A 17,419-nucleotide genomic window follows, 5' to 3' on the forward strand; every position below is an offset into this window, starting at 1 on the left:
AGTGCTTTAAATCTATATTTTTAAAAGTTTCCCAGCATTTGGGAACACATGGTTGATTGACATATGCTCCCATACATTACCACATTTTTTTACCCAGCAGACAGATTGGACAGAAATGTTTAGGTGTGAACTCCTCATAAGGCTGCAGATTAGCTGATCTGCAGATGTATCTCTAGATGGATTTAGCAATGTATTCTGCATACACACTGCATGATCATTAATAACGGAGGCCACACTTTGGTGAACACATTGAAATTTGCCTGTCCATTTGCACTATCAATCACCACCGGCATGTGCAGTGGGTGTATGGGCGGTTGGCGTATCATTTACACACACACACACACACACACACACACACAAAAAATGCCTTCATATATCTTTAGATAAATCAGCCATGTTGCACAGTTGACACAATATGCCTGTAAATAACGATGTTCACAAACATACTGCTAGTATACACTGGCCAAGGGACCAGCGATGTATTAGCTGATCAATTGAATATCCAATATAGATCAGCCAGTGTGTACCCAACATAAGGCAAGTTGTTATTCTGAGTAACAGAGCAGCATTAAATATCTGGCAGTCCTGGTCTCTTGAGCAGGGCTGGACAAATCTCTCCAAAAAGTTTAAAGCCAGCAATTTTGCAATGTTAGAGATATCTATATTTTAACTTTGTGTGAATCTAGCTATTTGGATACAGATCTGTATAGCTCCACTGCAATACATTTTATTGTAGCAGATCAACCATAACCTACATTGGGAAATTAAGCAACAAACAAACAAACAAAAGGACAATGATATTATACAAACTTTTTATTCTCCAAATGTTAGTGCTGAAACTATGCTTAAGTCTTATGTAGGGTTAAAATCTTAAGATACCTGTAAACTCTATGGGGGAAATTAAATTGTTTATCAATCTGATCGCCCATCTAAAGTGACAGGAGACAGCGGGAAGGATATTTATTTGCTACTATTGAGCAGGCACCTGTGCTCATTATGATTGGGTTTTAGCAGTGCATAGCAGCTAAACCAGACAAAACTAAAAGGTGCCCATACACGGTGCAATTGTTGGGTGCTATGAGATGCACGCTCCCATCACACATCTCTTCCCACAGCTCAAAAAGTATGTGCTGCACATGCTTTTTGTTCTAGATCTCATTGCATTGCAAAACCAATTGTATAGAATAACTGTACAGTGTATGGGCATCTTAACAGATGTGACAATAAGCCCCAGTTAAGGAACCCCTACACATACAGTAAGTGGTTTCTTTTTTTTATTTTTAAAATGACCACCCCCATTTTCTGCATGTCCCGATAAGTCTTAGGGGGGTATTCAATCCCAGCCGCTATTTGCGACGGGGGAAATAGTGGCGACCGCCTATTCAATGCCGTCTTTCCTGACAGCATTGAAGAGGCAGATCGACAGAATGGGCCAGGCGCCCCCTTTTCGCTGATCGCCAAGCGGAACATTGACTGCAGATTGCCAGGCGCAATTCAATCAAAAAGAAAAAGGCCAGGGTCACGGCTGTCGGGCTGGATGGACAGTCGCGACCAGGGATTGAATACCACCCTTAGTGACATCACCAAGCTCCATGGGGGATGGTTGAAGAAACAAGTCACCAACACATGCTAAAATCCTCAACAAATTACACACAAAAGAATGTTTTAAGTGGGAGGGGGCAAGAGTACTCAGCACAATGGGGCAGATGTATTAAGCCTTAACAAGAGATAAATGCAAGGGTGTTAGAGATAAACTTCCAGCCAATCACATCATACCTGCCATGTTACAGGCTGTGTTTGAAAAAAATCAGTATTGAGCTGATTGGCTGGACGTTTATCTCTCTTTATCACCCTTGCATTTATCTCTTGGTAAGGCTTAATACATCTGCCCCAATGTGTGCTACTCAGGTTGACCAATCCTGGCACCATTACTCATCAGGGGGCCTGGCATTGCAGAATATTCTAAACCAAACCTGGCCAACCTATGGCTCTAAAGCTATTGTGGAACTACAAGTCTCAGGATATCCCCCCCACCTAAGATGGTAAAGCATGCTGGAACTTGTAGATTCATAACAGCTGGAGAGTAAAATAGGCATTCATTAATACATTTCAGAATATAAACTTGCACCACTCAACTGTAGTCCTAGTTCAACATAAAATGTTTAGACACCTACATTTTCATGTATCTATGAACATCCGCAGGTAGTGAGGAACCATCAAATATAAAATCTTCCACCATAACATTCAGCGTCAGCCGTGACCTCCAATGTGAGACTGGTTCATCCAAAGCATTTGATTCTTTTTTGTCAGTATCAATTTGCTTTAAAGAAATACAAATAGACAGTATAACATACTGCATTAAAATGAAAACCCTGAACCAAAATACAGATGTGTCCTCATACATCTTTACTACAGTCATGGTAATTGGCAATTCTTAGTACAGTAGGTCATGAGAGAATCTGCTAACTTTGGGCAAACTTTTTTTTGCCAGAATTGTGTCATATCAAATTAATCAGCAGCCTCCTCATGCATCCTAGAAGTGAAAAGGTCGAAGGACGCGCACCGCCTCCCCTCAGGGCGGCGGTGCGCGTCCTTCGACCTTTTCATACCCCTACTATCCACTTCGGCGTGGAGTTGAGAATATAAAGTGTGGCGAGCGCAGCGAGCCACCGAGCCCGAAGCGTGGCGAGCGCAGCGAGCCCCTCGAGGGGATGCGTATAACTTCACAGGTATACGCGTGCGCTCTCCACGCTTCGGGCTCGGTGGCTCGCTGCGCTCGCCACACTTTATATTCTCAACTCCACGCCGACGTGGATAGTAGGGGTATGAAAAGGTCGGAGGAAGCGCACCGCCGCCGCTCCCCACGCTTCGGGTTGGCATCAATCGTGGGGTGACGCTCACAATGGGGTTGCGTAACCCATGACAGGGCCTTATACAATGTGAAATGGGTCATATTGGCCCATTTCACATTGTTCCCTATGTAAGATGGACTTCCGATTTCAATGTTAAGCCTATGGAAAAATCGACGCGATGCCCCCGATTTTGCCTTTGCCGGCAAAATGCACCTGATTTCAAAGGAAATCGGGTCCATCGCGGGCATCGTGTACCTTAACTTTAAGGTACACCTTGCCCGCGATTGTGGCCGTGCTAGGAAACAAGTACCAAAAAAAAATCATTCGATGGTCGAATGATTTCTCCAGCGCTCACAGTTCAGAGACACCTATATGGTGTCTCTAACCTGCGGCGCCCTGCGCGAGGACAGGGTGGGCAGCTGACATCCGGTGAGGTCAGCTGCCGGCCCCCCGCACCACCACCTTATTAGCATGAAAAAGCCCAGCTTTCTCATGGAACGCCTATGAAAAGCTGGGCTTCCCCATATGCTAATGGAGCTGCCCGATGCCCCCCGTAGGATGCATGCACCCGGCAAACAGAATGCACACCATAGGTTCACACAGAGGACCAAATCAATTAGAATAAGGAAATGTGAGCAGTTCACAGAAAGCACTTGTCTAGCTATGGCTGCCCCGTCTGCACGGGATGCAGTTAAGATCCCGGCGGTCGGGATCCCAGCGTTCAGAATCCCGACGCCGGAATCCCAACACTTTATTCTCCCTCCAGGGGTGTCCACGACACCCCTGGAGGGAGAATAAATTAGTGTGCCGAGCGTAGCGAGGCACCGGGCCCGCTGCTTGGCGAGCGCAGCGAGCCCGCAAGGGGGGGCGATGCCCGTCCCCCCCCTTGTCGGGATTTCGGCGGTCGGGATTCTGAACCCGTCTGCACAGCCTATCTGAAAAGGGAGGTGCCTGGTCCCCTTTTTGGGGTCTCCCAGTGGCTGCTTAGGATGTCACGCATCAGCCATGAACCACCCAACACTGCTTCGCCACCCGCCATTGTCACTCAGACTGTGGTCGCATTTTCTATAATGTTACTGCAGTTTCAGCGCTTAAGAACAGTGGCATGCGCAGATTTGCAAAAATTGACGAAATGCAGTTTTAGCAAATCTACAATCAACGCTGCATTAGGCCATATAAGTGGTTTAGGTACTTGTGTATTTTGGCGGCGCCCACGATGAGGATCGCGTCCATCGTGTGTGAAAAATCGGGTCCATCGGGTCCATCGCGTCGCGTCGTGTGCATTAACATGGCACACGACGCGACCGACGCGATGGACCCGATTTCTCCATAGGCTTCAATGTTAAAATATTTTAACATTGAAATCGTGTCGGTCGCGTCGGTCTTGTGCCATTATAATGGCACAAGATAAGATGGACTTGATAAAGTCCATTTTACATGGAATAAAATGGGAAATGGGCCAATATGGCCCATTTTTCATTGTATATGTCCCCGTCATGTCCAAATATAACTGCCCCCCCATTGTGAGCGGCACCCCAGTATTGACGTCAACCCGAAGCGTGGCGAGCGCAGCGAGCCCGCGAGGGGCGGCGGTGCGCGTCCTCCGACCTTTTCATACCCCTACTATCCACGTCGGCGTGGAGTTGAGAATAGAATAGTGTGGCGAGCGCAGCGAGCCACCGAGCCCGAAGCGTGGCGAGCCCCGCGAGGGGACGCGGATACCTTCACAGGTAAACGCGTCCCTTCGCGGACTTCACAGGTGTCCGCGTGGCCACGGACACCTGTGAAGCCCGCGTGGGGACGCGGATACCTGTGAAGGTATCCGCGTGCGCTCGCCACGCTTCGGGCTCGGTGGCTCGCTGCGCTCGCCACACTATTCTATTCTCAACTCCACGCCGACGTGGATAGTAGGGGTATGAAAAGGTCGTAGGACGCGTACCGCCACGCTTCGGGTTGGCGTCAATACTGGGGTGCCGCTGACAATGGGGGGCATTTATATTTGGACATGACGGGGCCATATACAATGAGAAATGGGCCATATTGGCCCATTTCCCATTGTTTTCTATGTTAGATGGATTTTAACAACTACATTTGATCTTGTGCCATTATAATGGCACAAGTCCGACGCGACCGACAGTATTTCAATGTTAAAAATATTTTAACATTGAAGCCTATGGAGAAATCGTGTCGGTCGCGTCGGTCGCGTCGTGTGCCTTAACTTTAAGGTACAGGACGCGACGCGATGGACCCGATTTCTCCATCGGGTTCAATGTTAAAAATATTTTAACATTGAAGCCTATGGAGAAATCGGGTCCATCGCGTCGCGTCCTGTGCCTTAAAGTTAAGGCACACGATGTCCACGACGGGCGCCGCCAAAATACACAAGTACCGTGGTTTATTGCAGCAACTAAATAGCAGTAAAAACAAAAGCAAAGAATAAAAATAGCGGTAATCCAAAACAGAAATATTTTGTACCTTTGAATATACAACTACAAGAGCATTTAATCCAATTACTGTAGGTTTAATTTAAAGCAAGTGCAGCAGCAGCATTAGGTAAGCAATGTCTTACCTGGGTGCCAGTTTCCCCTGTTATGAGATTTATCTCTTCTGGCTTAGGGACCATATAAGTAGTCAGTGGACTCACAATATGCACCTGCTTGCCATCATGCCAAGGTAAGACTCCGGAGTGATGCAAAAAGATATACGCATACAATGTCCCATTATTTCTGGTTTTCTTAGGTACAGTTACATTCACAGTTCTAAAAAGAAAAATGAATATATTTATATATAAAATAAATCAAACTCTTATATTGCATAGAAGACAGAAATACTGCAAAAGACCTTCTGTTAGGTATTTACTATATTTTTACATGAGCATCTACTCGGGGCGGTCTTTGTATAAAATACAAGGCAGGTATTATATAGAGATAGCATAGATGCCCCCACACAATAGTAAGATTTGGGCCGATTTCACCTGATCCCGACGGATCGGGCTGAGAAATTGGCCCAAATCGGATGTTTGTGACATTCCCTCCGACCGGATGCACTGTCTCCTGCAGGTTCAATCTGTTGTTGTATTGGCCCATCAGCCGCACATCGCAGGTGCTTTTTAGCACTCACGATCTACTGAGTCCAATCCATAGGCGTGGCGGGGTCCGGGCAGCTGGGGTGCTGCCAGGGGAGCTCAAGGGCAATTTTGTCCGACTTGCCCTTAGGACAAGTGTATGGGGGGGGGGGCTTTAACAACTGAAATAACATTTCTCTTGGCACTGGGCAATGGGTCATTCCATGTCAGGTGATACCATTCACTTTTATTCTCGACACATATAGCAGAATGCCTCAAACATACTCTTATTTATAAAAAGTTATATTCATTATAACAGAATGAATAAGACTAGTGCAAATAAATAAACGGTACTTGTGTAATAACTGGGCGCCCGATTTTTTGATTGTATGCCTTAACTTAAGGCATACAATCAGACGCGATGGACCCGATTTTATCGGAAAAATCAGGTCGATCGCATTGCATGCGACCAAATCACAAGCGACGTGATGGACCTGATTTTTACATTGGATCCAATGTTAAATGCCCCCCAGACCCAATTTTTTATTGTATACCCACCCTGTTCATACCCCCACTATCCAAGTGGGCATGGAGTTGATTTTATATAGTGTGGCGAGCGCAGCGAGCCCCGCAAGGGGATGCGGATTACTTAACATGTATTCCGCGGGGCTCGCTGCGCTTGCAACACTATAAAAAATCAACTACATGCCCACTTGGATAGTGGGGGTATGAACAAGGTGGGTATACAATAAAAAATGGGGTCTGGGGGGCATTTAACATTGGACCCGATGTAAAATCGAGTCTCAGGGACCATTTCACATTGGATCCAATGTAAAAATCGGGTCCATCGCATGCGATGGACCCAATTTTTCCGACCCGATAAAAAAAAAAAAAATCGGGAGCCCAGATATTACACAAGTACCAAATAAACGAACAAGTGTGGTTAGCACCAAGTAATACAAAAAGGACAGAGGACAGCTCACACAACAGTTATCCTGCTTTGCATGTTCTTCGGTCACAATCACGGACGTTTTTGGATGCCTTTTTGACATATGCAGATTCAACTGTAAAATGTTGAATCTGCATTGTCAAAAATGGACCCTAAATTCACGAATCTGCAGCAGTTTACAACAAAATACAAGTGGATAGGCACATTTTTAACTTTTCACCAAAAGCTATTCAATCTCCAACTGTTGGAATTGTGTCGATATTTGCAACTGTTGGAAATATCATCACACGTTGAATACCCCCTAAGCAGCAAACACAATAGCAAAATATCAAATTTATTAAAAACTGTAGATTTTTGCAGAATACTATTAACTAAAACAAAATAGTCTCTAAAATGTAATTATACAAAAATGCCATAAAACTAAAGAAATTATTAACCTCTATTATTCCTTACCGTTCAAATCTTGAATCCACATCAAAGTTGTCAACATTCAGAACCAAATCAACATTGTTCTCAGCACTAATACTAGTCCTTGTTGTGGTGTATACACTTAACTGAAATCATAAGACAACAAGAAACTTAATTTACAATAAATCAAACAGGAAATCTTGAGCATATTAGCATTATAAAAAATATATTATTACTTATACTAGCTGACCCGCCCGGCGTTGCCCGGGAAAACCTTGGGGGTTTTTTATTTCCAAAATTGCTGAAAAATGTCATTTTACAGTATGCTGTGCCAAAGACCTAAGATTGTAATTTGTTATAGATTCCACCATAATGTTAGAATGTGTTTGCATTGATACTCAATGATGGCAATGAAATCAGGTGTGGTGTTGTTGTTTGAAACACAACGCTCCTGAGTTGATAACTTGTATGTGTTGATGAATTCCACATCCACTCCTGAGATTTAGCACCTATGACATACCTTCCAACATCTGAGGGTCAGAAATTGGTACAAAATCAGAAAGGGATGTGGCCACACCTCCATTTCTATACTTTCAATGGTACAGTTTCTAGGGTGTGTAATTACAGGCGCTGAGTGCGTGGAGACCGGGGTGGGCATTACTTACCGTGCCATAATTAATAAAAAATTCACCGCTCCCTGCCAGTGCCGCTCCCCTCACCGATCCTGCCTGCAACAGTCTCTGAGGTCTGGAGATCTGTAAAGCACATGCACCGGGCATCTCTACCAAACAGTGGGATAGCCACTGAGTGTGGGAGCAGGTCTGCAGGCCTGGCAACACGACATCGTGACGCACGCTAACCGCACCACTGCAATGCACCACTGGGAACGGGTGCAATGGGCCAAATTCTTCCCTACACCCACCGGGCCAATACACCGATCCAGCCATCGCAATCATAAATGGGTGCTTTGATAAGGTTTGGAGTGTAATAAGTTGAAGAATAAGACTGAGATAAAGATTTGCCATGTTAATGTGTACAATTTACTCGATAAATTGTGAAAAAATATATACGTGTACATAGAAGTACAATTAAAAAATGACAGTAGGATTATTAAATAAGTTCTGATTCAAACTGATAATTGTTTGGATGGGGGTGGGTTTCTAAACAAATCTATAGGTGGGGGGGTATGGATATTGTGGGCATAATTGGTGTTTGTTACACCTACAGGGGGCCCTCAATTGATGGGATTTTCACTACAGTGTCACGGTCACAGAGTCACCATAGGGGGATTCCCAATTGGGGTCCAGGTGGTCTTTTAGGGACCCTTTACAATCCTGTAGGTCTTTTCTCCTTAAGCTTACAGTCGCCCTTAATGATAGTCAATCACTGAGGGAGACCGTAGGCTCCAGGAGAAGAGACCAACGGGATTGTAAAGGGACCCCTAAAAGACCACCTGAACCCCAATTGGAAATACCCCTATGGTGACACTGAAGTGAAAATTTATCATCAACTGGGGACCCCCTGTGGGTGTATAAAACACAAATTATGCCCACAATATCAATACGCCCTCCACCTATAGATTTGTTTCGCAACCCACCCCATCCAAACAATTATCAGTTGGAATCAGAATTTATTTTTTAATTCTACTTTCATTTCTTGATTGTACTTCTATGTACACATATTTATTTCACGATTTGTTGAGTGAATTGTACACTATAACGTGACAAATCTTCTTCTAAGTCTTATTCTTCAACTTCTTACACTCATAACTTCAAACAAATACATGCAGCGCTCATGCCCATCGACCAAACATTATCTATGAACCAAAAGAGTCTGGGAAACCCTTAAGGCAGAGCAGTGCCTAACATCCAACTGACTAACAGGGTGAGTGCAGTGTACCCACTTTGTATTGATCAACGGGTGCATTGGCCAGGACAAAGATTTCTCAGTGCAACTGGCCGGGGTGCGCAGAGATGGATATGGGGAAAAAAAGAAAAGCTGGTACATTAGGTACAGCTTTTATTAGCTGGTACAGACTGTTAAATAAATAGCAAATTATTTTTTTATGTGTTTGTGTGTGTTACTGTTTTTGTGTGTGTGTTGTAGTGTATGTGGTTGTGTGTGTTGTGTTGTATGTATCTGTCCAATGCGTAAGTGTGTGAGGCGTGCTATGTATATACAGTATATGTGTGTTGTGCATTTGTGTATCTGTGCAGTGTTTAAGTATGTGTTTTGTGTGTTGTACTGTTTTTTGGGTGTGTGTGTGTGTGTGGTGAATGTGGGTGTGTGTTGTGCTGTTAGAGGTATGTTATGTGTGTGTGTGTTGTGTGTATCTGCCCAACGTGTAAGTGCGTAAGGTGTGCTACGTATAAATGTGTGTGTGTAGTGTGCTGTGTGTATCTGTGCAATGTTTGTGTGTGTTCTTTGTATTGTACTGTTTTTGGGTGCGTGTTGTAGTGAATGTGGGTGTGTGTTGTACCATGAGTGGTGTGTTATGTGTGTGTTGTGTTATGTGTATCTGCTGAATGTGAGGTGCGCTACATATATATATGTGCGTGTAGTGTGCTGTGCGTATCCTGACAATGCTTAAGTGTGTGTGTTCTGTGTGTTTCTGTATCTGCACAATGTTTAAGTGTGTGTGTTCTGTGTTTTTGTTGTACTGTTTTTGGGTGTGTGTTGTAGTGTATATGGTTTTGTGTTGTACTGCATGTGGTGTGTTATGTGTGTGTTTTGTTGTGTGTATCTGTCCAATGTGTAAGTGTGTGAGGTGCGCTACCTATATATAATGTGTGTTGTGTGCATATGTGGTGTACTGTGTGTGTGTGTGCGTGTACAATATGTACGTGTGTGTGTGATGTGTGGTCTATGTATATCCTCAGTTATTCCTAATTGTTTAAACCCTTCACCATAATGTTAGACTGTGTCATTCATGCTCAATGTCAGCAATGATATCAGGTGTGGAGTTGTTCCTTCGACAACGGTTTCCCCAATCGTCAATCTTTTTCCCGAGATCATCAATGAAGGCAAATTTAAACTTGGTGTTTTTTAAATTTCTAAGTGAAATTTCCCAAAAACGGCTTCGAGGTGCACACCACCAGGTCTAGAGGTACCTTGTTGCCAAATTTGGCAGCTCTGAGTGCCACGGTGTGCCCGCAATGCAACGGACACGCACACACACACACACGCACACAGACTCTTCAACTTATTATATAGATAAAATGAGAAGAACACTATTGGGCAGATGTGGAGAGCGGTAAAGTGGAGAGAAATAAACTGCCAACCAACTGGCTTGACAACTATACAGTCTATCCTAGGCTACAAGCTCGCTGACTGTGTCATCCTTGACTCTGAACTGTCCATTATTCCTCACATTCAGGGGGAAATTTACTAAAGGAAATTTAAAAAAAATAGGTGTATTTGTATCCAGAAATACACTTATTTTTGACATTTACTATCCCAAAAATAGGGCTATTCGTATTAATAGCACATCAATACAACTACAAATTGCCGTATTTTCGGGATAGTAAATGTCAAAAATAAGTGTATTTCTGGATAAAAATACACCTATTTTTTACAAATTTCCTTTAGTAAATTTCCCCCTCAAATCTGTCTCTAAATCATGTTACATGCATCTAAAAGAACATATCCAAAATTCAACCGTATTTTACACAATACATGCACTCATTACAGTATATCACGCATTAATTATTGCAATAGCCTCCTTACCAGTCTTCCTAAGAAAAGACTTTCACCACTACAATACATTTTGATTGCAGCTGCAAAGTTGATCTTCCTGGCTAGAAGTTCAATGTCTGTTGATCCGCTCTGTCAGTCCCTCCATTGGTTGCCTGTATTCTACTGTATTCAATATAAAAGTCTTCTACTTACATACAAAGCCAATAATCTGACTACACCAATTTACATCTCTGCACTTATCTCAAAATATATCCTCACCCGACCTCTCCGCTCTGCACAAGATCTGCATCACTCATCCACACTCATTACTAGATCCCATTCACAATTTCAGGATTTTCTCTGAGCAACAGCCACCCTATGGAATGCCCTACCACACACACAATAAGACTCTCCACGCGTTCCCTGAAAACTCACCTCTTCATGCAAGCTTATCATATTCTAGAACCCCACCTAACCTCCTTCATATCTAATTGCATCCCATCAGGACTGTATTGCAATCTAGTGGGACTGCCATGCTATAGACTCCTATCCTTAAGTATCCCTCCGGTTATCCCTATAGTTATTATATTTATAAAGCGCCACAAGTGTATTGCAGTGCCGTACAAAGAACATTACAGGGAGACAAAACTTAACATTACAGTACATAAATAACAAAAATGGATTACAGGTAAAAAGAGCACCACAGTTCAATACACATTACAGCTTAAATGTAAGTAGTGAGGACTTGATCAATGTACTACTAGAGCAGTGGTTCTGAACCTTGGTCCTCAGGACCACCCAACAGTTCATGTTTTCCAGGTCTCCACACATAACCACAAGCAAAGTACCGGTAATTAGCCCCACCTGTGGATCTTTTAAAATGTGGCAGTGAATAATGAACTGTTGGGGGTCCTGAGGTTGATAACCACTGTACTAGAAGGCTGGTGGCCAAAGTTGGAGAGGAGTAAGTGGACGAAGATGGTTGCTGAGTATTTGAGTATGGGAGAGCTGTCAGTGAAATGTGAAGAGAAGAGGGCTTTGACAACAGGAGGGAAGAGGTCCCTGCTCTGAGGAGCTTACAATCGAGTTTGTAAGCTTGTGAGCAGGGCTCTCCTACCTCTGTTGGTGTGTTATTACCCAGTTTGTTTTATCACTGTTTCCATTTGTAAAGGTGCCCATACACGCACCGATTCTGCCTTGCGTTTTGCGCTAATGTAGCATCACACCGCATGCATTATGCATGCGATAAAAAGACAGTACAAAAAGTATGTGCAGCACATACTTTTTGTACTGTGTGATGAGACGGCGCGGGAGCGCGCATCTCAAAGCACACATCGCATCAGCAGAATCGGTACGTGTATAGGCACCTTTCGGCATAACGGAATATGCTGCACTATATAAGCAACTGTAAATAAATAATATAATTCATAAACGTATGCACTCAAACTCTATAAACACATACTTGCAGCTTTGGCCTCCGGGATAGGTACGGCTTAATGCAGTTGTCACTGTGGCTTTCACATGGCTTAGTGTAGACAATGCCATACATCACCCAGCAGGTATGAACCACATATACAATAAACACTCCAACCACAAGGGTGGTGAATGAGCTTCGGTTCAACATCATAGGCAGAGAAAGAAATTGCAGGAAAACAATTTGGTATCCAAAATTGTTAGCGGATGTAAAGATCTGTAAGAGAACAAATTAAACAAATGTATAACCAAATTTGTGTCAATGTTCTGCTACCAGTCACAGATCAAAAGCAAATATACTCCTTTTTGGGGATTATACCTAGCTCTAACATTTTCATTTGAAACCAATAATAACATTACAATTATTTATTCACTACTTTACCTGAGGTTTACTATTCCTGCATTAATACTATTAACCACTCATTTCTCCTACAAATGCTGTATTGTATAGGTCTTCAGGATATGGTCCTACCCTGGTTCTCGTTATACACATGAAATTGTCACATTGTTGGACATATCTCTGGAGCAACCTCCTTACAGCTTCCGCTAAGAACCCTCTGATCAGCTCTATCCTAGGTTGGACAATGTTGACTTGAAGAAACCGCCACAATTTAACAAAACAAAATTTATGGTGTGCAGAGCTGGATGCAAAAAACATTTAAATGTGGTACAATATGTATTTTGCCGCAAAATAGTAGCTAGTATACAATACCCGTGTCATGTTAATTCATTTTTCAATGCCAGACATACATTATAAACTCCAGAATTCTCAACATATACCAAACATTTATAGCACAAAGTTTACTTTATTGGTGGAAAACTAGTTTCATGTGGATTCACACTGCCAGTAATTTGAATTGAACTGCTAAGAAATCAATGAACCCAAATACCATACATGAAAATAGCAAAATACAATATGTAGTGTTAAGTTGAGAGGTAGTGATTCAAAGGGTAAAGTATATGAAAGATATTTGAATGGCGTTTTCATTGTTGCCCATGAGGCCTTCCTGATTTATGGTTTGCTTACTCCTGTAGCACCAAGAAAAATGTTATACCACCAAAACCATGCACACATTGTACAGTATGTGAGAGAAAGGAGGGAGAGGGTGCAAAGTACTGTTTAACTGCATCCCACATCTGCAATATCCCAATGGAATGTTTACCAACACTGACCGATTAGCAGTGTTAAGCCACATACACTTTAGAGCAGGGGTCCTCAAACTGTTTAGCTCTGGGACCCCATCAGACAATAAAAATAATTACAGGACCCCAGCAATTTACCACAGACTGGTCGCCACATGTGAGGTCAGCAGACAGCACATACATGGCAGTATTATGGAGGCACAACATGAGGGGAGGAGTCTAAAATAACAGAAAATTCAACAGACTCCTTGATTCACATACTAACTGAGATTAGAAAAGTCATCAGCCTGATGGGTCAGCAACATGGAGTCGCGACCCCATGCTGAGAAGGCTGGGACCCACTTTGGGGTCAGGACCCACAGTTTGAGAACCGCTGCCCTAGAAAATATAGCGAAAGAAATGACTCAGAAAAGGGCTTCTGAGCGATATCTTTCACAATATCGTCTAGTTTGAACACTGCACGTTATTAAACAATGATTGACGTCTGCTGACCACGCATGTCAATTTGGCTATATAGCCAAACATCCCACATGTTTAGCAGGTCCTGTTGACATTACCAAACTAGATCTATTACAGATATTAAAAGTATGTATGCACAAAATCAGATTCCATGGACTTTATTGTTAATTATATCACCTACATTGTAATACTATGCACCAAGATAGAATTTCAGAATGGAAGAGATCGAGGACTTCGGCTAGTTTGTACCTAAAATCTGAACATTAACTAGAACAAGCATAGTGGATCAAACCACCATAACATGTATCCCCACCAACAGTTGCAATGGTACTCTTTACATATAAAGAAGCAGATTTAATGTTGATAATTGCAAGAGCAATGGAATATGCTGGAGTTATAAATAAAAAACTGAGACTGAAAACAGTAACAGCTGTTTACCAAGCAGAGTTTACTGTACTTAGAATGACATGATAAAAAAAAACAAATGGGAGGTAAAAACAAAACACATGTAAGACATGTTTGTAACTACACATGAGCTCAATTTTATACACTTTCCAAATTGGTTTAAAGTAGATTTATAACATAGAATCCAGAACTACAAAAACCACAGATCAATAGGCTATGTGTGCTCCATCTGATGCGTTAAGTCCATTAATATCGTATGGAGAGTATGAGATCAAAAATCAACTATCTAGCGCCCTGTATTGCCTATTATACAGAGCACAGGTAATGACAGGAAGAGACCAGGAGGCCGCAGATACCATATGGTGGATGACAAGCACCCTCTCAGTAACAAGTCCTGTCTTGCAATAAACCAAATTATAGTGAAACCTGTCACTAGGAGCCTCCCACATACAAAGGCTGCGGCTGTCGCCCTTCTAACACGCCTATATGTACACTGCATGATACATACAGAGGACGCTGTGAGCTCCCCCTGTCCCCACAGCTGCGCCCAATGTGACCCATACACCACGTAGCACCCGGGATTACCTGCCGCCCGTACAGTGCATGTCTCTCTACCGAGAGGGACGACGCAGGAACCGGGAAGACAGTGTCAGCCAGGCCCGGAAGTGACGAGCCCCAGCTGGTTACTGACATGTGACTTTCTACAGGGGAAACCCTAATGTAACTAACACAGCTCTTATTCACGCGTTGGATGCCATTATGTAGAAGCCCAGGGCATATAGAACAGCACTGAGCGGGCACCTCCAGCATGGCTGCCCCAGGGCAGACACGTTACAAATGAATGTAAGTTACTTTTTTTTTCGCTCTCGTGCATGATGTATAATCATCATGGCCGGATGAGGGCAGCATCTCATTCTGTCCTCAGCCGGTTCCGTGCTGCCCCTGTCACTGTGTGCGCGATCTCAGGGGCAATCTCCAGGCCCCGCCTCGGGGCTACCTTGTGAGCAGCGCAGCGTATGTAGTCATACCGGCACATTGCACCCTAGCCGGCATGCCCAGCACAGAGGGAAAGGCTGCAGAGCAGTTGCCGGGTATACTGCAGTCCCTGTACCACAAAGTATTAGGGATCAGGGACTATGTGGAAGTTCTGCAGGCAGGCAGCCAGGAGAGGATAACTGCTGTGTCTCAGGAGGGGGACTCTGACAGATATCTGACCTTTCTGTCTGAGCTGCTGGTGTGCATCCCCCGGGGGGCAAAGAAACTCTGCTCCCCGATCTCTTTCCTGCAGGTAAGAGCCTACAGATATAATGGGACTAATTCTCAGTTGGAGGATGACAAAAAAAACAACAGGTAGCTCTGGGGATAATTCAGGTTGGATTGCATAAGCGAGCCAACCGGTGTCTACACATATGTGCGATTGTATGCAATGTGATTTCCCTTGAAGCTCCTCATTCGATAAATTGCATCTGAAGTGCTTTTTTTTTTGCATTCGATGTGCATAAAATCATGCTATAAATCGCGTACCCCTTGTGACCTGAAATGAGGGCTTGGCTATCTGGGGCTATGTAACAGCACAGATCACACATTGCATTGTGATAAATTGCATGTTAAACACATGTAATCGCACATGCAGTTCAATAAATATGTGTCCTGCATAATATCTTGAAATGCGAGATTCAACCAGCGTGCCCACGGATCGCATAGGGTGACACATGCGATTGAGATGTGATCAAAGCAATCACATGATTGTACCGATAGGTCACAATTATCCTGATGTTTTGCTCAGTGCTGTTCCCAATCACTGTAATCACAGTACATAATAGCGAATTCCTATGCCTGATTATTGACAGGCAAAGTAGTTTGCAGGGAGGTTTGGAGATGGCTGGCATTTCCGGGAGTGGCCAGGACTGTGCCACAAGGAGCAATTTAGTTGAACTTGCAAGCCACCCTGTGACAGGCAGACTAAGGGGGTTATTCTGGTTCACTCTATAAAGGCAAATTCCTTCTCAAATGGACAAAACCATGTGCGCTGCAGAGGGGCAGATGTAATGTGCAGAGAGCAATAGATTTGGGTGGGGTTTTACTTCAACATGAGGTCTGTATTGCAATGTAAAAATAAAGCAGTCAGTATTTTCCGTGTACAGAAAAAAATAACTCACCCAACTCTCTCTGCACATGTTAAATCTGCCCCTGCCTGCAGTGCACTTGGTTTTGTCCATTTGAGAAGGAATTTGCCTTTACAAGTGAACCAGAATAAGGGCCTATGTCAGGTTAGACTTACTCAGGCTGCAGGTGAGCTTCGCAACCGATGGTCACGATGTTCCGCTTAACCCCTTCACTGGTAATCCTGAGAATTTTCCGGGCTATGCCTTAATGCCCAGGCTGACAAGCCCGGAAAATTCTCGGGATTGCCAGTAATAAGCGCCAGGCAGCGATGCTGAGTTCATCGCTGAACTCAGGCAGCTTCAGCGATTCCCGGATCCCTCCCCTCCGCCACGTCCCCGACTCACCCCACCCCCCTGGCTGTTACATTACAGCCTGCGACGCTGGCTTATAACAAGCCGGGTTGCAGCATGTAGGGACAAGGTGCAGGGCCGGGCAGCGGCTTATTGACAGTTCAGCGGCGCTGCCCGGACCCAGGGAGGCAGTGGTGGTTTTTGTTTAAGGGAGCGTTCCCCATAAAAAACTCACCCAGTGGGGAGCACTCCCCCAAAAACCCCCCACCTCTGAAGGGGTTAAACTACAATCACAAATGCAGACAGGAGGTGGTATGCATATTTGCATTTCTAAGGATGCATACAGTATGCTAAGTTGCTGCAGGAGTAGGCCCTTTGTACCTTAGTAAAACAATGTTTTACTGCAGGTGGAGCAGATGTAAAATGTGCAGAGAGGGTGAGAGAGATGTACCTAAACTCAAATCTGTATAGCTTTGTAAAAATAAAGCATCCTAGCATTTATGAGCTTCATGTAAATGTGGGATGCAGTAAATTT

General features: G+C 43.8%; 2 protein-coding genes across 6 annotated transcripts in view; one reads left to right on the plus strand and one right to left on the minus strand.

The window, feature by feature from the left end:
- Window positions 1–15,172, minus strand: part of CLPTM1L (CLPTM1 like) — a 48,583-nt gene extending 33,411 nt beyond the window's left edge. For both annotated transcript variants that reach the window (XR_014474932.1, XM_083188138.1), the window contains exons 1-5: window positions 15,014–15,172; window positions 12,411–12,638; window positions 7,319–7,419; window positions 5,422–5,611; window positions 2,175–2,320 (exon numbers count right to left, since the gene is read on the minus strand). Coding sequence is in view for 1 of the 2 variants with exons in the window: in XM_083188138.1 (XP_083044264.1) it covers window positions 2,175–2,320; window positions 5,422–5,611; window positions 7,319–7,419; window positions 12,411–12,638; window positions 15,014–15,121 (773 nt within the window). In the remaining variant the exon portion in view is untranslated. The remainder of the gene's footprint in view (window positions 1–2,174; window positions 2,321–5,421; window positions 5,612–7,318; window positions 7,420–12,410; window positions 12,639–15,013) is intronic.
- TERT (telomerase reverse transcriptase) overlaps window positions 15,041–17,419 on the plus strand; it is a 75,124-nt gene continuing 72,745 nt past the window's right edge. For 3 of the 4 annotated variants that reach the window (XR_014474931.1, XM_083188135.1, XM_083188136.1), the window contains exon 1: window positions 15,322–15,716. Coding sequence is in view for 3 of the 4 variants with exons in the window: in XM_083188135.1 (XP_083044261.1) it covers window positions 15,480–15,716 (237 nt within the window). In the remaining variant the exon portion in view is untranslated. Of the gene's footprint in view, window positions 15,272–15,321; window positions 15,717–17,419 lie in introns of those variants that run through there. The other variant, XM_083188137.1, reaches the window with a different exon arrangement.

Source organism: Crinia signifera, chromosome 5 (assembly GCF_055691185.1).
Source record: "Crinia signifera chromosome 5, ASM5569118v1, whole genome shotgun sequence".
NCBI lineage: Eukaryota > Metazoa > Chordata > Amphibia > Anura > Myobatrachidae > Crinia > Crinia signifera.